Source organism: Passer domesticus, chromosome 18 (assembly GCF_036417665.1).
Source record: "Passer domesticus isolate bPasDom1 chromosome 18, bPasDom1.hap1, whole genome shotgun sequence".
NCBI classification, from domain to species: Eukaryota; Metazoa; Chordata; class Aves; order Passeriformes; family Passeridae; genus Passer; species Passer domesticus.
This window is the reverse complement of record NC_087491.1, coordinates 3317721-3338164: the sequence shown is the minus strand read 5'-3', so window position 1 is coordinate 3338164 and position 20444 is coordinate 3317721. Positions and strand designations below refer to the sequence as shown.

At 56.3% G+C, this 20444-nt stretch overlaps 3 protein-coding genes across 3 annotated transcripts; 1 reads left to right on the top strand and 2 right to left on the bottom strand.

Annotated features, from left to right (window-relative positions):
* Nucleotides 1-251: 251 nt before the first annotated feature.
* Nucleotides 252-796, bottom strand: CDC26 (cell division cycle 26). The gene is made up of 2 exons (XM_064393354.1): nucleotides 646-796; nucleotides 252-579 (listed from the first exon to the last, which is right to left on the bottom strand). Exons 1-2 carry the CDS (start codon nucleotides 724-726, stop codon nucleotides 400-402), a joined length of 261 nt encoding a protein of 86 aa, XP_064249424.1. The 5' UTR covers nucleotides 727-796; the 3' UTR covers nucleotides 252-399.
* A 168-nt stretch (nucleotides 797-964) lies between these two features.
* On the top strand, nucleotides 965-9754 carry PRPF4 (pre-mRNA splicing tri-snRNP complex factor PRPF4). Its single transcript, XM_064393352.1, has 14 exons — nucleotides 965-1152; nucleotides 2320-2497; nucleotides 3024-3210; nucleotides 3786-3873; nucleotides 4575-4654; nucleotides 4875-4968; nucleotides 5762-5856; nucleotides 6052-6110; nucleotides 6709-6832; nucleotides 7994-8083; nucleotides 8610-8732; nucleotides 9032-9139; nucleotides 9224-9342; nucleotides 9480-9754. The coding sequence occupies exons 1-14, from the start codon at nucleotides 1102-1104 to the stop codon at nucleotides 9671-9673; spliced, it is 1590 nt and encodes a 529-aa protein (XP_064249422.1). The 5' UTR covers nucleotides 965-1101; the 3' UTR covers nucleotides 9674-9754.
* Nucleotides 9686-20435, bottom strand: WDR31 (WD repeat domain 31). Its single transcript, XM_064393353.1, has 11 exons — nucleotides 20382-20435; nucleotides 19327-19425; nucleotides 17992-18086; nucleotides 17162-17291; nucleotides 16703-16777; nucleotides 15680-15824; nucleotides 15496-15596; nucleotides 14527-14594; nucleotides 14025-14166; nucleotides 13066-13228; nucleotides 9686-11800 (listed from the first exon to the last, which is right to left on the bottom strand). Exons 3-11 carry the CDS (start codon nucleotides 18036-18038, stop codon nucleotides 11643-11645), a joined length of 1029 nt encoding a protein of 342 aa, XP_064249423.1. The 5' UTR covers nucleotides 18039-18086; nucleotides 19327-19425; nucleotides 20382-20435; the 3' UTR covers nucleotides 9686-11642.
* Nucleotides 20436-20444: the final 9 nt, after the last annotated feature.

The window sequence follows — 20444 nt, the reverse complement described above, 5'->3', positions numbered from 1 at the left end:
AGGACAGAGCAGGGCCTGGCACCCAGAACTGTGGCACCTTCATCCCAAAGCACTCATCAGACACTGCAGGAGCTTCTCCTCAGTGGGGCCAGCAGCGGTGGGTTCAGGTGGCCACACTCTGCTTTGAGATCACCAAATCACCTTCCCAGAGGATCCCGGGGTGTTTTATCCCCCTGCCCTCAGGAGCAGGGAACGGGTGGTGCAGGTGTTTCCACCCTCACCTGCTCACTGCAGCCCTTTACAGCAGCTCGTGTGATTATAATTCTTTTATTAAAAAAAATAAGTGTTTATTTTAAACAAAACACTCGCCAGACGGGTTTACTGGCCTGTTAACCAAACTTAAAAACCAGAACTGTAACAGCTCGGGGGGAGGGCAGTGAGGCCGGGGCTCCGGGGCACTCAGAACTCGAAGGTGCCGAAGTGCGCGGTGCGGCTGCCGGCCTTGGGCTGCGGCTTGTACCCGATGCGCTCATTGATCAGCTGCTCGCGGCTCTTGTGCTCCGTGCCCAGCGCTCCGATCGCCGCCGCCTCCTCGCCGCCCGCCGCCGCCTCCGCCTCGTCGCGCTGCTTCCTGCGGCTCTGCGGGCGAACGGGCGGTCAGGGCCGGGGGCGGGCCGAGCCCCCCGCGCCCGGCCCCGCGCGCACCTCCAGCTCCTTCCGCACGCTCTCGAACTCCTCGATATCGTCCAGCTTCAGCTCCAGCCGCGTCGGCTTCCGACGGAGCATCGCGACCGGCGGCGCCGCCACGACCGAGCGCGCCCGCCCTCACGGCACCTCCCGGCGTGCCCCGCGCGTCCCCTCCCCTTGCGCCGCCACATCTCCCGGCGTGCCCCGCGCGTTCCTCTCTTCAAGATCGCTGCAGTTCCCGGCGTGCCCTGCGCGTTCCTCCCTTCAAGATCGCTGCAGTTCCCGGCGTGCCCTGCGCGCGCCGCTCTCAGCGTGGCCGCCGCTCCTCCCGGCGTGCCCTGCGCGACCCGGAAGTGGCCGTGAGGCGCGGCAGCCCGGGCGCCGCCAGTCCCGGCCCGTTCCCGTTCTCTGCTTCCCGCTGCCCTTCCAGGCTCCCTGTCGCTTCCTGGGCTTGTTACCAGTCCCGCTCCCGCCATGGCCACCGCGCGGGCACCGGCGGCGCGCGGCGGGGCGCGGCCCCCCGAGGTGAGTGTCCGGGGGATGGGGGCGGCTCCGGGCCGGGCCCGCGGCGGTGGCGAGCGCTGCTGCTGTGTGGGGCTTACGGTGCCCCGGTGACAGCGGAGCTTTAAATTTCGTGAGAGGCGCCTTTCCGGGGGAGCGGAGCGGAGCGGGCCCCGCTCGTTCCCGGCCCTCCCTCCGGGACGGAGCTGAGCTGGATCCCGCTCCGTTTCCTCCTGGCTGGGCTGGTGCAGGAGGAAAAGCTCCGTGTTCTAAAGCTTTTTTTAAAAAAATACCTCTGCAGATGATAAATAAAAGGGACCCAACACCGGCTGTTTTCAGCAGTTTAATGTGGCGTTTTACCTTCGTGCTTTGTCTTTGGGCAAAGCCCTCAGTGCCCAGGGGCTGCTCCACCCCTGGCAGTGTCCCAGTGTGAACAACGCCAGTCACTGGTTTGGAAATTGGTTATAAAAATAGTAATATAATTAGAATAATAAAATTTGAACATTTGAGGTTAGGACAATATGAGACAATAAAAACAAAGAGATATGGATGTCCGGGTACCTTTTTCTGGGCAACACAAGCCCAAAAAGGACCCCCGTTAACAGAGGATTAACCCTCAAAAACAATCGCCTGTTGCATATTCATACATCTCACACATGATGCATAGATTCCATTCACACACAGGATTCTGTCTGGGCACTGTCACTTCTTCCTCTCAATCCTCATGCCTGAGCCAGATGGGAAGCAGTTAGTTTTCTGCTGGTAAGGGAGCAATAAATTCCCTTTCTCTGAGAGATTCAGGTGTCCTGTGGCTCCCGTCTGGCGCCAGTCCTTCCTTAAACAAACACCTTGCATAGCACAGTTCCTATTTTAACATTGTGTTATAACCTAAAACTATATTTAATGCGCTACTTAAGAAAATTAATGTAGCATAACTTTGTAGCACAGTACAATATTCATTTTAATAGCTGTGAAAAGCCAGTCATAAAGCACAGATTGTTCACGGCAGGCAGGAGCAGCCTGGGGCAGTGGGGGCTGTCCCTGCCGGGCAGGCTGGCACTGCCTGGGATTTAATTCCTTCCAGCCCGAACCAGGCTGGGGTTCTGAGGGGTGTTTGTGTGGTGCCAGCCCGTCCCTGGCGCCCCGCCTGGCTGTGTGCCCTGTCCCCACGCTGTCCCCCTGTCCCTGCAGCCCCCCAGGGCCAAGGCTGCCGAGGAGGCCGAGCCCGGCCCGGCCCGGCGGGCGCCCATCTTCTACGGGAGCCTGGAGGAGAAGGAGCGCGAGCGCCTGGCCAGGGGCGAGCCCGGCCTGCTGGCCAAGGAGGGCATGAGGGCTGCCCTGGAGGCTGGCAACATCAACATCAGCAGTGGTGAGCGCCTGCAGACACCCCCTGCTCTCACTGTCCCGCAGATGTGACACCTCCAAAGGGCTCTGATTGCTCTGGGCATCGCCTCAAAGCTGCCAGGGCTGGGCAGCTCCTGGGTCTTCCCTTTCCAGGGGGATCCAGGGCAGGGGGGCTCTGGGAGAGGATCCAGGGGCTCTGGGAGAGCCAAGGGAGGGATCCAGGGGCTGTGGGAGAGCTGAGGGAGGGATCCAGGGGCTCTGGGAGAGCTGAGGGAGGGATCCAGGGGCTCTGGGGGAGGGATCCAGGGGCTCTGGGAAAGCTGAGGGAGGATCCAGGGGCTGTGGGAGAGCCGAGGGAGGGATCCAGGGGCTCTGGGGGCTCTGGGGGAGGTGTGGCGTGTCCCTCTCTGGGAACATCCCAAGCCCTGCTGTGTCCCCTGCCGCGGGCGGCCGTGCCGGGGCAGGGGGGCTCGGGGTGCTCTGCAGGGCTCCCTGGCAGCGCGGGTGCCCCCGGGCCGTGCGGGCAGCCCGTGCTCAGGCGTGTGTGCCAGGGGAGGTGTTTGACCTCGAGGACCACATGAGCGAGCGGCAGGCCGAGGTGCTGGCGGAGTTCGAGCGCCGCAAGCGCGCGCGGCAGATCAACGTGTCCACGGACGACTGCGAGGTCAAGGCCTGCCTGAGGGCCCTGGGGGAGCCCATCACGCTCTTCGGAGAGGGCCCCGCCGAGCGCAGGGAGAGGTGCTGTGCCTGCACCCAGGGATGGGCACCTGGCAGAGCCACAGCTCCTCCTGGAGCTGGGCTGCAGAGAGCCCTGCTGGGGCACTGCTGGGGCAGCTGGGAGAGCTGGGGGTGTTCAGTCTGGGGAGGGGGAGGCTCCAGGGAGAGCTCAGAGCCCCTGCCAGGGCCTGAAGGGGCTCCAGGAGAGCTGGAGAGGGACTGGGGACAAGGATGGAGGGACAGGACACAGGGAATGGCTCCCACTGCCAGAGGGCAGGGATGGATGGGATATTGGGAATTAGGAAGTGTTCCCTGGGAGGGTGGGCAGGCCCTGGCACAGGGTGCCCGAGCAGCTGCGGCTGCCCCTGGATCCCTGGCAGTGCCCAAGGCCAGGCTGGACAGGGCTGGGAGCAGCCTGGGACAGTGGGAGGTGTCCCTGCAGGTGTGGCACTGGATGGGCTTCAAGGTCCCTCCCACCCAAACCAATCTGGGATTTGTGTTGTAAGAACCCCAAGGCAGAGGGAATGTCACAGTGATATTTGTCAGGTGAGCTGAGAATTCCTTGACTAAATCCAGCCCCATGACTTCCCCCCCAGGTTAAGGAACATCCTCTCGGTGGTCGGCACAGACGCGTTGAAAAAGACCAGGAAAGATGATGACAGATCCAAAAAGTCCAAAGAAGAGGTAAGGGAGTCTCCTGTCCCCTCAGTGCTGAGGGAGGGGTGTATAGCCAGGACTCCTGCCTTTGGCCAGCCTGTGGGCTCTCCTGTCATCCCTTCAGGCTTTTTCTGTGTTGCCCATTTCAGCAAAGCTGTGGCAATGTTTGGTCTCAGTGAGGAGCACCAAGTGTGGTTTTTACTCACAGACCCTGCTCTGTGCTGCTCTCAGTGTGCAAACCAGGAGAGCAGGTGTGTGGGCTCTTACCTACCATAGCAGGTCCCTTACTTTCCTTCACACTTGGGAAGAAAAAAATATGTTCATGCTGCTGCATCTGTTTCTGCCTTTGATTACTCTTTCTGCTTCTGTCTCTTCTGAGTCTCTTCTGCCTTATTATTTTTGAGCTGTACTGTAAGAAATAATTTCTGCAGCTCTGGGCTTTACTGGGTGATGTGTAAACAAGGAGGGAGTTACATGTCAGTAAATGCAGATGAGTCAGGGTTCAGCTGGAACGTTGAGTGAAGTGCCAGCATGTCGGATTGGATCTTTAGGGCAGAGAGTTTATCTCTCCAAATCCCTTGTCCTGGGGCTTAATTGTGCAGAAGGCCCTCAAAAAGAGGCCAGAGCACAGCAGGGTTTGGGGGCAGGTGCTGGGAGGAGCTGAGGGGGATGAATACAGGGACAGCAGCACCAGGGCTTTTCCATCAGTTTTATTCCTGTTTCTACAGTATCAGCAAACCTGGTACCATGAGGGCCCACGCAGTCTGAAAACAGCCAGGCTGTGGCTGGCCAACTACTCACTGCCCAGGTGAGAGAAAACTGAAAACATTTGTCAGATGCAAGGGCAGATCCCCCTTGGGTGGCACGGGAGATCCAGGGAGTGGGGAGGCAGGTCCAGTGAGCCCAGAGCTTGAGCTCTCAGGGCCTGATCCAGCATGAGCCCAGTTTGGGGGCGAGCAGGGAAAAGGCATTTCAGCAGCAGGGAAGGGGCAGTTGTGGGCTTGTCTCCCCACCTCTGCTCTCCCCAGGGCAGCCAAGCGGCTGGAGGAGGCGCGGCTGCTCAAGGAGGTTCCCGAGGCCACCAGGACATCCCAGAGGCAGGAGCTGCACAAATCCCTGCGGGTAGGTTTGCACTGCTCCCCTGCCTCATCCTCCAAGAGCCCAGCAGGAATTCAGCTGCCTGAGGTGCTGTCCACATGCACATCAGTCTCTGCAATCTTGGAAGTTCTGCTTTAGCTCTCTTTCCCTGTGTCTCTGAAGCATGTTCTGACTCCTTCAGAGTGCTCCAGGGAGATGAAATTTGTCCCTGTGCATGGCAGAGGGTGCAGAGACGTCCCTGTCTTGCCTTGCCACTCTGGTGTGAGGCTAAAGGAATATCCCTGGCTCTGGCAGGGGTTTGGCTGGCTGGGCAGCCAGGGAATGCGAGGGAAATACCAGCTCTGGGTGCTGAACATGGTTGGGATGACTCTGAGATGCCCTTTCTGAGCATGCTAAGCCAGATTCCCAGCTTAACCAAACAGAGGCTCAGGCACAGCGTGTGCTGCCCCCCTAATCCTGTTTACTCCAGAGGATTTGCTTCTTCCCTCTGCCCCGTCTGTCTGGTTGGGTTCTTTGGATGAGTTATGGAAAGATGCCAGACTCCAGCCAGTTCTGTCAAAGCTGCAGCTGCAGAGCTCTGGGGCTGGGTGGCCCTGGGGGGCTGAGCTGTGCTGGGTCACCTGGGCCAGGCTGGCCCTGGCCCTCCTGCCTGGAGCTGGAGTGGCTCCAAGGCAGCATCTCCCTTTGAAAGTGACTTTCCAAGGGCCTCTGCCTCCTCCCGTGCACATCTGCCTCCCTCACCTCAAGCTTTGGCTGGGGATAGCTCTGGGCTGGTTCTTCAGTCATTTATTGATGATTTTCTTTGTATTTCTTACAGTCCTTGAATAACTTCTGCAGTCAGATTGGGGATGATCGCCCGCTGTCCTACTGCCACTTCAGCCCCAACTCCAAACTGTTGGCCACGGCCTGCTGGTGAGACTGCCTTGGCAGCACCTGCTTTGGGGGCTGGGAGAGCACAGCAATGGGTCTGGGGGCTTGGGGATGGTGAGAAGCTGCTCTGAGCTCTCCTCACCTCATTTTAGAGCGGAGCAGAGATTCGTTGATCTGAGCTGGTTAAACAAAGAACATTGATGTGTTCTCCACTGACATCCATTCCTTGTTTTCCAGGAGTGGGCTGTGCAAGCTCTGGTCTGTGCCTGACTGCAACCTGGTTCACACCCTACGAGGTAGCGAGGGGCTCTCATGGAGGCTTTTGGTTCTTTTGTTCCTCTCTGTGCTGAGCTCCCACATCTGAATTACTGTGTGATTTAAAATGTTGTGTTAGGGCAGATTTGTGTCTTACTGAGAGCATCCCTTGGCTTGGGAGCATGAGAACGTGTCATATAATGAGAAGAGAGACCTGGCCTTTAGCTCAAACCTCAGCTCCAAGTTTGTTTCTGAACAGTTTGGTTTGGTTTCCAAACCTGGTTTGAGTTACTTGAATTACAAACAGCAGCAGTTTTGGGCAGGTCACTTGACAAGTGAGATTCTTTGAGCAGTGGTCACAACTTGGACTAAGTATAGATGTGAGGACAAATCCTTTGATCCATGTGTTGAATTTTGTCTGCACATTGAGGGTTCCAAAGCTGCATTTTGGATGCTCTGCCTTGGGTGCTCCTGGAAGTGCAGTTTGGCTGGGGGTGACAGGGCAGTGTCACCCAGCACTGAGGACACAGTGGAAGTGCTCACTGGCACCTCTCTCACCAGTGCCAAGAAATGCTGCTTTTCTGAAGGACTGGCCAAGATCCCGTGGCAGATTCTGAATTTGGTTTTCTTGCCCTTCAGGACACAGCACCAACGTGGGGGCAGTCGTGTTCCACCCCAAGGCCACCGTGTCCCTGGACAAGAAGGACGTGAGCCTGGCCTCGTGTGCAGCTGATGGCTCTGTCAAACTCTGGAACCTGGAAAGGTCAGAACTGTTCCAGATGTGCACAGCTGCAGCATTGCTGTGCTGGGGTTCATTCCGTGTTCCTCCAGACATTTACCATCCTCCTGCCAATATGACCTTTTCTTGTAGCTACCCCAGTGCCCTCCCTGGCCTCAGTATGTGCCACCCTCTTCAGCAGGAAGAGAGATCACCCTGATTAGGGAGCCAAGGTGAGGGAGATGGTCTGAAAGGGATTGAGGCACAATTGCTGCTGGGGATGATGGATGGAAGGTCTGGGGACTGTTTCATTCTAGCATCTCACTTAGGAGAAAATTGCCCCTCTTGGATGCCCCCCTCATTTACTCATCAGTAAATGAATTTTTGAGTGGTTGGAAAGCACCAGGATTTGGAGAGGGATAGACCAAACACACAGCCAGGCACAAAAACTTCTGCCTGTCCTGCAAACAAGTGGTTGTCACTGCACAGAGGAGCTCTGGCAGATGGGCAGCACCTCTCTCAGGCCTGGGAAGAGGAGAAGGGTTCAGGTGCTGAGCCTCAGCATCACCTGATTGAGAAGTGGAGCCTGCAGGGCTTCTGGAAGGGCACGCAGCTCCCAGAACCACAGTTGTTTATCCTTAGCTGAAAATCACAGTTTGTAAGAGCAAAAGTGCCCCTGTTCAATGGGTCAGGGGGTTGTTAGGCTCATGTGACCACATCTCTTAATTAACCTGTTGGAAAGAAACTTCACTGCTGTTCAGATCCTGTGTGAATGCTCCTGACCTGCTGCCTGTCATTCTGGGAGAATAAATACTCCCTCCACCCTGTCTGCCTGCATCCTGCAGAGCAGCAGGAGTTGCTGCAGTTCAGGATGTTGTGTTCTCAGAACTCCCTGCAGTTCAGGTAGTTTGTGGTTTGTTTCTGTACTTCCAAACGTGCTAATGACAAGGGCCTTGTTAATTTTCATTAATAATCATCGTCATCCCAGGAGAGCTTTACAACCAGCAGGAGGTGTGGAGAAAGGGTTTCTCTCAGAGCTTTGAGTGTGACCCAGAGGCAGAGTTCAGAGTCACTGGTACAGCTCTGATGTTCCTGCCTGGTTTGATTTCGTCAGCAGAGCTTCCTCTGCCATCACAGTGTGTGGGCAGAGGCCTGGCTGGAGCCAGACCCCGTGGCCAGTGGCCAATGGTTTGTTGTGTGTTTCAGCGATGAGCCGGTGGCAGACATCGAGGGACACAGCATGAGAGTGGCCCGTGTGATGTGGCACCCCTCAGGGAGGTTCCTGGGCACCACCTGGTACGGACACCTGGGCATTGCCTTCCAGAAGTGACCATGGGCTGCCAGCTGGTGGCCCTGTGCTGCCAGGGCTTGTCCACAGCTGGGCAGGGCTTGGCCATTAGTGACCACAGCTGGGCTGCTGCAGTGTCAGTGACAGCAGGTCCTTGGGATTCCTTTCTCTGCCCCTGTGTGAGACACTGTTGGTCTCAGGTGGGAAAAAATGCTCCCAGAGTTGGTGAAATATCCTGTTATTCTCCCTGGAGTTACATGGAGACCAGGGGAAACGGCCTCAAGTTACAGCAAGGAAGGTTTAGATTGGATATTGGGGGGAAAAAGTCTTCACAGAAAGGGTGGCCAGGCACTGGCACGGGCTGCCCAGGGGTGGAGTCACCATCCTGGAAATGTTCAAAAAGCACCCAGAGGTGGCACCTGGGGATGGGTTAGTGGTGACTGTGGGGGTGCTGGGTTAGCACTCGGACTCCACGGTCCTGGAGGGCCTTTCCAGCCCGAGTGGCTCTGGTCTAAGCAGTGCTTTGTCTCGCAGCTACGATCACTCGTGGCGCCTGTGGGACCTGGAGGCGCAGGAGGAGATCCTGCACCAGGAGGGGCACAGCAAGGGCGTCTACGACATCGCCTTCCACACCGACGGCTCCCTCGCCGGCACCGGGTGAGCTCTCCCTGCACCGGGGCTGGCTGCCACCAGGGTTTCTGCTGGGGAATGGCTTCCTGCCAGAGCCAGGGAGGGAGGGGATATTGGGAATTAGGAGTTGTTCCCTGTGAGGTGGGCAGGCCCTGGCACAGGGTGCCCAGAGCAGCTGTGGCTGCCCCTGGATCCCTGGCAGTGCCCAAGGCCAGGCTGGATGGGGCTTGGAGCAGCCTGGGATGGTGGAAGGTGTCCCTGCCATGGCCAGGATGATCTGTAAGGTCTCTCCCAGCCCAGCTCAGTGTGTGATCCTGTGCTTGCAGAGGCCTGGATGCCTTTGGCCGGGTGTGGGACCTGCGCACAGGCCGCTGTATCATGTTCCTGGAAGGGCACCTGAAGGAGATCTACGGGATCAACTTCTCCCCAAACGGGTAAGGAGGGAGCTGGCACTGATGTGGGAGCTCTGAGTGCAAACTCCACTCCCTAAACACTGCTCTGCCTCCCCTCCTTGGCAGGTACCACGTGGCCACGGGCAGTGGGGACAACACCTGCAAGGTGTGGGACCTGCGGCAGAGGAAGTGCATCTACACCATCCCTGCCCACCAGAACCTGGTCACCGGCGTCCGGTTTGAACGTGAGTCCCTGCTGCTCCCTAGCCCTGCCCCTGCAGCAGCTCACACCCACACCTGCAGCTCAGCAAGGCCTGTGCTGGTGAGCAGGGATGAGTTTTCATTGCAAGCCTCACTTCTCCCCTGTTCCCCTCCTGTGCAGCCAACCACGGGAATTTCCTGCTCACGGGCGCCTACGACAACACGGCCAAGATCTGGACCCACCCTGGCTGGTCCCCACTGAAGACACTGGCGGGGCATGAGGGGAAGGTGATGGGCCTAGACATCTCCCTGGATGGGCAGCTCATTGCCACCTGCTCCTACGACAGAACCTTCAAGCTCTGGACAGCCGAGTAGCTCAGAGGGGCCGGTTACGGACTGGGATGGGGACGTTAATGACTTTTGGTTGCTTTTTTATATTAAAGAAAAAACCAGGAATCCAGTGTGTTACAGCAGCTGCAGTCATGGCTGCTCTGGAGTTTGGGTGTGTTTGAAGCACCACTGTTGGCCTGGACTTGGTTGGTGTCAAGTCTTGGGGGTTTTCCCACATTTTGGACTGTTTTTATACTGCAGGTACCACTTTCTGCTGTAATTTTGATCCATGTACTTCTCTCCCTTCCAAGTTCAGCTCCCAGGTGTCCTCCAAACATTTGCAGTAACCACAGAGCATTTCAGGTTTGGTGTGTGGTTCAGCTTCTGTTACTGCCCTTCTCACCTTCCTTTTTGGTAGGTGTGTGAGAGAGCTCAGAGGGAGAGGCACGTGGTGCCCTCCTTCCCCAGCCTCCACACGGGTGTCTGGATGGAGATCTGCATCCCCCTGGATTCACTTACAGTAGATATCCAAGGCCAGGGAATCTCCTTTTCCAGGTACCCCCTTGTGTCTTACTCCATGAGTTATCTCATGGACTGGGTGTTGCAAATCCCTTTCAGCATCTCAGTTTAGGGTTTGCTGTGTGAGGTCACTCAGTGTAGGATTGGCTTGTTCTGCCCTGCCCTGGGGAGAGCTTTTGTACTTGTTTGTTGTTTAAATTGAGGTTTTGCAAATAATGTGCCCTGGAAGATCTAAACAGGTTTTGAGTGTGTATCCTGGGCTCTGGGTCTCACAAGGAATGGAGAAATTACAGGAATTTCACAATGCACAGTTTGATTTCTGCTGGTGTACAGAACAGCTGAGGAGGGGTGAGGTCATTGGGTTTGTTCAGCCTGGAGAAGGGGAGGCTGAGGGGAGATTAATCAGGGTCTGCAGCTCCTCCTGAGGGGCAGCTCTGATCCCTGCTCCCTAGGACAGAGACAGGAGCCAGGGAGTGGCTGGAGCTCAGGGCAAGGCTCTTCCCCCAGAGGGTGCTGGCACTGCCCAGGCTCCCCAGGGAATGGGCACGGCCCCGAGGCTGCCAGAGCTCCAGGAGCCTTTGGCCAGCGCTGCCAGGGATGCCCAGGGTGGGGTTGGTGGGGGGTCTGGGCAGGGACAGGGGCTGGGCTGGGTGATCCTGGTGGGTCCCTCCAGCTCAGATGAAAACTTTCAAGAATAAAGAAATGACAGATTCACCTCCCTGTTGTCAGCTGGAGAGGAGCTCTGTGTTCCTTGGGAACATGAGCACAGTTCCTTCCAGGGAAAATACGATGGGATGAGAGGCCAACAAGTAACACAGGAGAATTATTTCATTGCAGTCTCCTCTGGTCCAAACCCAGGTCCAGCTGGGCTCAGCCTGGATACTCAGATCAGCCTGGATACTCAGATCAGCCTGGATACTCAGATCAGCAGATACTCAGCTCAAGTATCTGTTCCTTGGTCCTGGTGTCTCATCTCCCTCTGCCCAGGGAGCCTTTGTAAGGAAAATGCAGGAGGCTCAGTCAGGAGCAGGAGCTTGGCCTGAAGGTTCCCAGGGCTTGGCTTTTCTCCTGCACAGCTCTGATGCCTCCCTGCCACCCACAAACCAACCAGCAACTGCCCCAGCCCTGCTGCGATGCCCCACAGGCACAGAGTCCCTGCTGCCCGCCGTCAGGGCAGCTCTTGGGGGTCACATCCCCTCCTGGGACCCTGGAGTCTGAGATGGGGGTTCCGGGGCTCAGAACGCCGCCACCTCCTCCAGGACAGTGTCTGACAGGAGATTCCAGTGCTCAGAACGCTGCCACCTCCTCCAGGACAGTGTCTGACAGGAGATTCTGGTGCTCAGAACGCTGCCACCTCCTCCAGGACAGTGTCTGACAGGAGATTCTGGTGCTCAGAACGCCGCCACCTCCTCCAAGACAGTGTCTGACAGGAGATTCTGGTGCTCAGAACGCTGCCACCTCCTCCAGGACAGTGTCTGACAGGAGATTCTGGTGCTCAGAACGCCGCCACCTCCTCCAGGGCGGGCTGGGCGCCGCCGCCCACCCGGAGCACGTGGATGCCGGAGCTGCTGGCGCAGAGCAGCGTGGAGCTGTCGCAGGCGGCCAGCGAGGCCAGCGGGCCCGAGCCCTCGAGGCACAGCGTGGCCAGGCAGGCTGCAAGGGAAGGGAAGGGAGGGATGCTGGGTGTGCTGAATGAGGCAGGGCCACACCAATCTCTCACCTCCAGGCTCTGCTTGCCCGAGGTGGGTGAGCTGCTGTCTGGATCCACACTTCAACACCTTGGGATGTGCCCCTGGTACAGACTCACGCCGTGCATTGCCCAGTCAGGCCGTGGCTGACAGGGATCCAGACTGGGGTCAGGCTCTGCACCTTCCTGGGAGAGGAAGCAGGGCTGGATGGACCTAGAGCCCCCACTGGGCAGAGCTGTAGGATGTGCCTGGAGCCATTTCCAACCCACCTTTTTGTCCCACATTTCTTAGTTTTGATGAATCTCCAAGAGAAATCAGATTTACACAGGAGCCTTTCTGTTTGTGTCTGTTGTTAAACCCCCTGAGACAATTTGTGCAGAGACCCCAGCCCCAGGCTGAGCTGCAAACAGAGCTGCACTTGGCCTGGACCCAGAGGCAGCTGCCTCTCCTGGTTACCTGCACCCTTCCCAGAGCAGCTGGATTATGGCTCACCCAGCTGGGAAGGCAAAAGGATCAAAGCTGCTGCCACCCTTACAGCCACCCTGGGTGCACAGGCACCAGGCAAAGGAACAGGTAAGAGAACAGAAGGTCCTTCTCTGCAGGAAAGCCTCAGGTTTCTATTTTCATCCCATCTTAAATAAGTTCCCTTGGAGAGGGGCTTAGCCCCGGGGAGTGTCTAATGCTGTGAGCCTGAACAGTTCCCAAGAGATCTCTGCCTGCAGCACAAGGGTTACTAAGAACCTGCTGCCATGGCAGGGCTTGGCAGGCAAACAAACCCCTTTGTGTCCAACTCAGGGAGGGACTCACCCTCATCACCAGGTTTAACCCCAAAATGCCCACGATTCCCCTTCAGGAGGACAACCAAAATGAGGGTGTTGGCTGATCAGCCCTCTGTCCTCCAGTACAAATTCCATTCCTTACAACTTTCTACTTAAGCAGAAATCTCTGGAGTTTTTTTCTTTTTATCACTTGTCCTTTCATGGCTTAGCTCCAATGTATCTTTAAAAGCTGCCTGGTAATTCTTCCTTTTAGCCGAGGGGAAATCTCTGTTATCTCTGACATGCAGCTCCTTCATGATTTTTGAGCCCTGGGTTTGCTCTGGGGCATTTCTTCATTCTGCCCTGAGATTGCAGCAGTCACCCTGCCCATCACCACGAGCAGACAGAACTGGGGGAAGTGGGTTTGTCATCCAGGAGAAAGGAACAAGGAGTGGGCAGGAGCGTCCCCTACCTGCAGTGCCTTGGTCCCAGACCTTCACTGTGCTGTCGCTGGACGATGTGGCAATGCTGGGGGCGAGCGTGGGGCCCCGGGGCAGGAAGACACACGAGGTGGTGGTCTGGAAATGCCCCTTGTACTCACACACTCGGCCCCTGGTCTGCCTCAGGTCCCAGAGCTGCAGGAAACAGGCAGTGGTAGAGCCCCAGTTGTGCCAGCACGGAGTTGTTTTACCAGGACAGGAAGGTGGGCTGGGATAAAAGAGCTCCTCACCAATCCTCAGAGTGCCATGGCTACTGCCCTTGTCCCTGCTCATGCTCACAGTCCTGGAGAGCATCAAAGCCCAAAGGATTTTCACCACTGCTGACTGAGGACATGGCTACACCCATTAGAGCCAACAAGCTAAGACTGTGCAGGCAGATAAGAAGTGTCCAGCCTGCTCCCATCCTCAACCCTGCCCACCCTGGCATGGGATTGTTTCATCCTCCTGCTCCTCACACACAGGGCTGAAAATCTGCAGGACTGAACCCCTGGTTTGGAAACACCTGGAGCAAAGGATCCCTTACAGGCTTTCTGCAAGAGCCTTTTGTTCCTCAATGGCATCCATTGTTTTTTCACCTGTGTGTTTTACTGAAATGAAATTCCAGACTCATTTGGGTTGGAAGGAACCTTAAAGACCATGTTGTTTCAACTCCCTCATCTGTGAGTGCACAGATGCCACTCACTAGATCAGGGTGCTTCAAGCCCCACCCAGCCTGGCCTTAGACACTTACAGGGATGGGTAAATGCCATGGTTTAATCAGGAGGAACAACTGCTGATATTTTCCGAGCAGAACTTCCCAAAGGGCCAGGCAGGAAGACAGCAGCCCAAGGCCGGGGCAGTGGGAGCGCTCAGCCCCTGGAGCAGTGGAGTGCTGCTCTCCCTGCCTGCCGTGGGTGTGGGAGGGAAGGCAGCAGGAGCCCAGGGCACTCACGGTGGCCTCGGCGCCGTGGCCGGCGCAGCCGCTGCTGCTGCTCAGGCAGTACCGCCCGTCCTGGCTGGCGTCACAGCACGTCTGGATGTGCTGCTTGGCTGGGAACGTGTGGGCCACCTGCAGCTCCCGGCTGTCCCACACCCTGCAGGGAGCAGCAGAGGGCAGGGGGACCCTGAGGCAGCATCACCACCATGGTTTCCCTCTGTGCCCTCCCGCCCACCCCGGCTGTGCCCACAGCTCTGTCCTGGCTGCTCCCAAACTCTCCCTGTGTCCCTCTCTCCCTGCATTTATCCCTGCTGGATCACTCTCCAGCTTGCTTTCTCACAATTTCTCCTTTTCACCTGCAGTCACCACCCAGTGCTGCACCCAGCTGGAGGTCACACTCCAAGGCCCAGGTGAGCTGGCAGGTGGCTTTTAGCCACACCAGAAGTGGTCATGACAACCAACCCCACAACAGCCTCGGGCTGAACCTCCCTGCTCTCTGGCCACAGGGAGAATTTACCTGGTGGTTTTATCCTCTGAGGTCTGGATGACATAAGGCTCCCCAGGAACCCAGCACAGGTGTGTGACCTGTGGAAAGGGAAAGATGAGCAGGAGTCACCTCTGTGTGCAGCCCAGGCTGTGTCTGCCTGAGGATGGAATCATTGAGCTCCCATCCTCTCCCTCCTCCTGCTGGGTTGGGAGCTGGAAATGTTGGATGAAGACTTTTTCTGCTCCCCTGCCAGGTCCAGTCCCAGCGGGGTTGCTGGGAGATGCCAGCAGCAGGACACAGGGCCATGGGAGCAGGGACAGCACAGGCACCAGGGGGTGGTACCCACCCCAGCTCTGGGCTGGAACAGGAGAGAATGCAACCCCACTGCAGAGGGGAGAAAAGGAGACTCAGGGGGATCTTCTGGCTCTCCACAACTCCCTGATAGGAGGGTGCAGCCAGGTGGGGGTCAGGTTCTGCTCCCAGGGAACAAGCAATGAGAAGAAATTGCCTCAAGTTGTGCCAAGGCAGGTTTAGGCTGGATAATGGGGAAAAATTCTTCGCTGAAAGGGTGGTCAGGCATTGGCACAGGCTGCCCAGGACAGTGGTGGAGTGAGCATCCCTGGAGGGATTTAAAAGCCGTGTAGATGTGGCACTTGGGGACATGAGTTAATGGTGGCTGTGGCAGTGCTGGGGGAATGGCTGGACTCTGTCTTAGAGGTCTTTTCCAACCTCAGTGATTCCATGACTCTGTGTGCTTCCAAACAGCTCTGAGTTAGAGCATTGATAAATTGCCACGAGTCCCTTGGTACTTTTGTGCTCCTGGGTTTGTTGTTACCTGGAGAATAACCAGCCTCAAGCTGGGCCTGCCCAGGTGCACAGTGTCCCAAGGGCTCCCTTTGGCACCAAGCTCCCAGCAAATTCCCTCTGCACAGCTCCAGGTGTGAAATAACCATGTGGGCAGGGAGAGGAGATGGGATTGGAGGAACCAGCACATCCTACCAGATTCCTGGAGATGGCAGCTCTGCCCAGACATTCCCCAGTCTCGGTGTCCCACTTGCACACGGTGTTGTCCCGGGAGCCCGTGCACAGCTGGGAGGCGTCTGCAACCACAAGTTAACATCAAAAACAAGGCAGGAAACACTCTCAGCCAGTCCCTGGGGACTGGGAGTTTGTTGTCCCTCACCTGGGCTCACAGCCAGTCCAGTAACAACCAGGTCATGTCCTGGGAAGTGCTGGCTTGGCCCCGAAGTCCCGTGAAGCTCCCACATCATCACTGTCTTGTCCCGGGATGCGCTGAAGACTCTGCTGGAGTCAAGGGCTGAGGTGACCTGCCAAGGACCAGAAGGAGAAGCTGCTCATCCTCCCACCCAGCTCACAGGGAGAGCACAACTCTGCTGCTGTCCTGCCACTGCCCAACACATGCAGGAACACCACTGGGGAGAGCCTGGCTTCCCAACTCTGTCCCCTCAGAGCCAGGGATGGTGGATGGGTGCTCTCAGGTCTTGTTTGTAGAAACCATTTCTTTTATAAGAAAAACATCCTTACAAACCCAAATGAGCCCAGTGCACAGTTGTTTTGAGCACTGATGTGAACAAAGCCCCCTTTGTCTTTGCAGTACCCACAGCCCAGGGGAACTGGGGCTGTCCCCTGCAGAGGTGCACTGGCCACACCATGCACAGCTACAGCCCCTCTGCACATCTGTTCTCCCAGAAGCCTGCTTGGCTTTGTCATCCCAATCTCAGAAAGGAAATTAAAGCCCTGCTATTCCCAGAATATGCCTGCTACAGCACATGGCATGGGTATTCCCAGAATGTCTCAGCCAGGCATGGCTGATTTGTGGAATAATGTCAAGTCTAGCAGAATGAGGCCTGAAGAAAATTGAATGGCATCTCTGCATCAGAAGCTTGACCTCATAATTCATCCTGAGCTTTTGCTATACAGTCTCTTGGAAGGGAAAACAAGCTCACATCCAGACCTCCTACAGCCCTGTTTACTCTGAATGCAACACTCCATGCTGCTTCCAAAAGTATCTGTTTGGACCTTGGGAAAAATCTGTGTTCTGATCACAGATTCATGAATCATTAAGTTTGGAAAAGACATTTAAGGTCATCAACCATCCGCAGCTGGACACCAGGAATGCTCTGATCCCACCTTTCTTGTGGATGACAAACCAGTGCTGCATCATTCCTGGCTCCCCAGCTCTCACCTTGGTGACCTCACGCTCGTGGCCGGTGAAGCGGCGCAGGGCAGCCCCGGACCTCCAGCTGGACACAGCCACGCTCTGCAGGGACAGGGACAGGGACAGGGGTCAGCACGAGAGCAGGGCAGGGAGCACATGTCATACCAAGACTTGTCCACAGGACAGGGAACAGGTTCCTCTGGTTTTCAGCTCCCAGAGCATGTACAGCTGTCCTTACAGACAGGTGATGTAAGAGTCAGGCTGGCGATCCCAAGCCTGGGAGGGAGCATTTGATGTGATATGAGCTCTGGAGAGGTTACAAAATTTGAGTTCATGTGCTTCAGGGTGTGCCCTCACTCTAAGCTCATTTCTCCTTTCTAAATCCAGGCATCAACATAGCCACCATCACGGAAATGTTCAAAGCTCACATTTCAACCTTACTTTTGAAGCTGCTGATATATTATCCTGTCCCAGGGAATACCTCACCTTATCCCTTCCTCCTGACACACACAGGTCTGGCTGGAGGGCAGCCACAGAGGTGACAGCGTCGGTGTGAGCGGGGCTGTGCTGCCGGGAGGCACCAGCGGGTCCCGCCTGTCCCACGGAGCCGTCGGCCCTGCAGAGGAACAGGGACAGCAGGGCTGGGAGGAGAGGTCAGGTGGTATTCCCTGGCACCTCTGGCATCTTCTGACATGACAACATCTGCCTTGGACAGCCAGAGAGATGCTGTGAGTGAGATGGGGCAGACCTATCCCAGCTCCAGAGCTGCTGAATATTTAATTGTCGTTCGCTCTGCGTTGGTGAAAAGAAGAAAAGAGATTTTGACCTCACCAGCCTCCACAGCCCTCCCATGGGTCAGGCTCTGCTGCTCTTTGCTGTGACACCTCCCTGGCACGAGTCCCCCCACTGCCACCCCGTGCTGCTCTCCAGGCAGAGAAGCCTCTCCCCGCTGCCAGGGACTGAATTATTTCATCTTGGCCATGAAGGCTGGTGGCAGGCTCTGAGGACACACAAAGCAGTTTGGGTACTGGGCCACAGAGCCACTCCTGGAGCTGTTCCCCTTCCTCAGCCATCACAGAGCACAACCACTGGCCATGGTTACATGCTTGGCCATTCCTGTGAGTGACACTTGGGGTTTCAGTCCTCCCAAAGAGGCTGAGCAGACTTTTTAAGTGAGGGTTAGAAATGAAAACCTGGTTCAAACATCCAATAATGAAACTAAACCCCTGTGCTTGCCATATTCTCTGCCCATTTGTGCTCTCTTCACTCTCACACCTGGTTTATTAACAAGACCTGATCTTCCAGCATTGATTTACCTGTATTTGGAGGTGTGGAAGTTGATTTTGCTCTGCAGTTTCCCCATGGTCCTGGCAACCAGTGGTGGGTGTCACATCGGCACCTTGAGTACCTGCTGTGGGGACATGACCTGGGGGTGAGGGGACATGGCACCACCAGGGATCCAGAGGGGTTTCTGTTTGTCACACATACAGGATAAGGTGCTGGTAATGTGTTATCTACATCCTAACTCAAAGCAGAGTAAGGAGAAAACCTCAGAGGAGGGGACATCTGGAGGTCCTGAGTGGAGCCTTTAGCTTAGAGCAGAGCCAGCAGCAGGGTGAAGTCACTGGGACCTCACACTGAGCTTAAAAATGTCCAAGCTTGGCCACAACAGAGATGGAGCTGCTGCCTGTCATTCTTTACACCTCCTGTTACTCCTGGATCTGGTCTGGAGTTCCATACATCCTGGAGATCCCAGTGTTTGGCTTGGTGAAGGCAAACACCTTCAGACTGAAGCTCTGGTGGGACCAAGTGCAGGCACAGGCAGCCCCAGCTCAACTGAGCCAGCTTGGCAATACTTGAAGTGATCTTTCCCTGAGCTGAGGAACACTTTGGGAAAAGTCTCCATGTCCCTACACCAGTTCCAGGCAAGGCAAGACCATGTGGATAAACCCAGCAGCATTCAGCAAACACCTGCTGGCCAGGCTGGTCCCTCCCCAGGTCAGCACAGCCAGACCCTGCAGACCCATCCAGGGGAGGAGCAGCATCTCCCCCTGTCCCCACAGACCCAGCAGAAACCAGTCTCAGTGACAGTGAATTGTCACAGACAATAACTGCCTGCTGCTTAGCTCGAGGCACACTAATTGGATTTAGTCTGCTGGCATGCCCATCTTCCATGGCTGCAGCATTTTGCTAATCAAAATCAGGGGGAAAAACCCCAATCTGCTTTTTCCAGGAAAAAACTGCTTGAAGGTTCTGCCCACAAAAAAAGTGAAAACCTAATCCTGGAAGCACTGAGCAAAAGGTTTCTACAAAATTCCCTTTCTAATTTTACCCTGACAGCCTTTGTGATTAGCAATTAGTAATACCCAGTTAATCTCCTGCTGTTCTATCCATGAGTTTGCATGTTCCAAAGATGTGAGGAATGGTCAATCTCACAACTAAGGGGCTGTGTTAATTTGGCAATTTATTCTTTCAATCAGACCGAGTGCCCCAATCATTTCAGTCCATCAGGAAAGTGTTTTTTCTCTGACAGTGGGAGAACTCTGGAAGTTGCAAAACAAGGCTCTGGGAAGAGCTAAGGCGGGAATTCTGAGTTTTTAATTCTGACGGTTACTGTTTCCAACCAGCAGTTAGTTCATGTTCATCCCTACCTGCACGTCAGCTCACAGGGAGTGGCTCGAGGCCAGGGGAGGCTGCAGGGAAGGTGGGAGCTTTGTTCTGGGTCTCACTGTTCTCCTGCCCCTTCCTCACTGCAAGAAAGAACAGATTTTTCTGCACCCTGGATGAGAACAGCACTCAGGCAGGATGTTAATCCAAGCTTTTGCTGTCTGTATCCCAACACACATTTATCCATCAGCTGCTGCACCACAAAACTCTAAAAACTCAGGGATGCTATGACAACTGATCCACACCAAGCTTCACCTCAGCAGCCTGAGTTTCATGCTGGAGGATGCCCTTATCCTCCCTTCCACCCAAATGCATCACTTGACAGAAACCTTTTTTACTGAATTGCTTTTGAAAATTAAGCCATGCTGCTGCCTCCACCTGTCCAGGTTCTGCAGCGAAACCTGCACCGTGGGATAAGGAACATCAACAACCACAGCAGCAGCACAGGGACCCCAGCAGAGCTGCCCCATCCTCACGGGGAAATCAGCATCCCTTTGAGGAGGGTGTTTGGCTTTGGGGAGAATGGGGGGACATCCTGGGTTCCTGGAGCTGGGTGTGACCCCACAGTGGTGCTGGCAGGTCTCTGTGGATGGGGTGAGCCTGTGGGGTTAAATGGGAGCATCCCGGGTCCCTATGGATGGGGGTGACCCTGTGGGGTTAAATGGGAGCATCCCGGGTCTATATGGATGGGGGTGACCTTGTGGGGTTCAATGGGAGCATCCCGGGTCTCTGTGGATGGGGTGGCCCGGTAAGGGTCAGTGGGAGCATCCCGGGTGCCTGTGATGGGAGCGTCCCGAGGGAGCCCCTCAAGTGCCATGTGCCGCTGGCAGGGGCGAGGCGGGGCCGCCCTCGGGAAAGGTTTGTGAGGAAAGGTTTGAGAGGAAAGGTTTGTGAGGAAAGGTTTGAGAGGAAAGGTTTGTGAGGAAAGGTTTGTGAGGAAAGGTTTGAGAGGAAAGGTTTGAGAGGAAAGGTTTGAGAGGAATCGCGTCCCTGCGCTGGGGCAGCCCCGCGGCCCGGCCCGGCCCCGCCGCGCACTCACCCTCAGCGGCCGCGGCGCCGTCCCGCCCGTGCCGCCGCCCGCTGCCGGCTCCCGGCGGGCCGG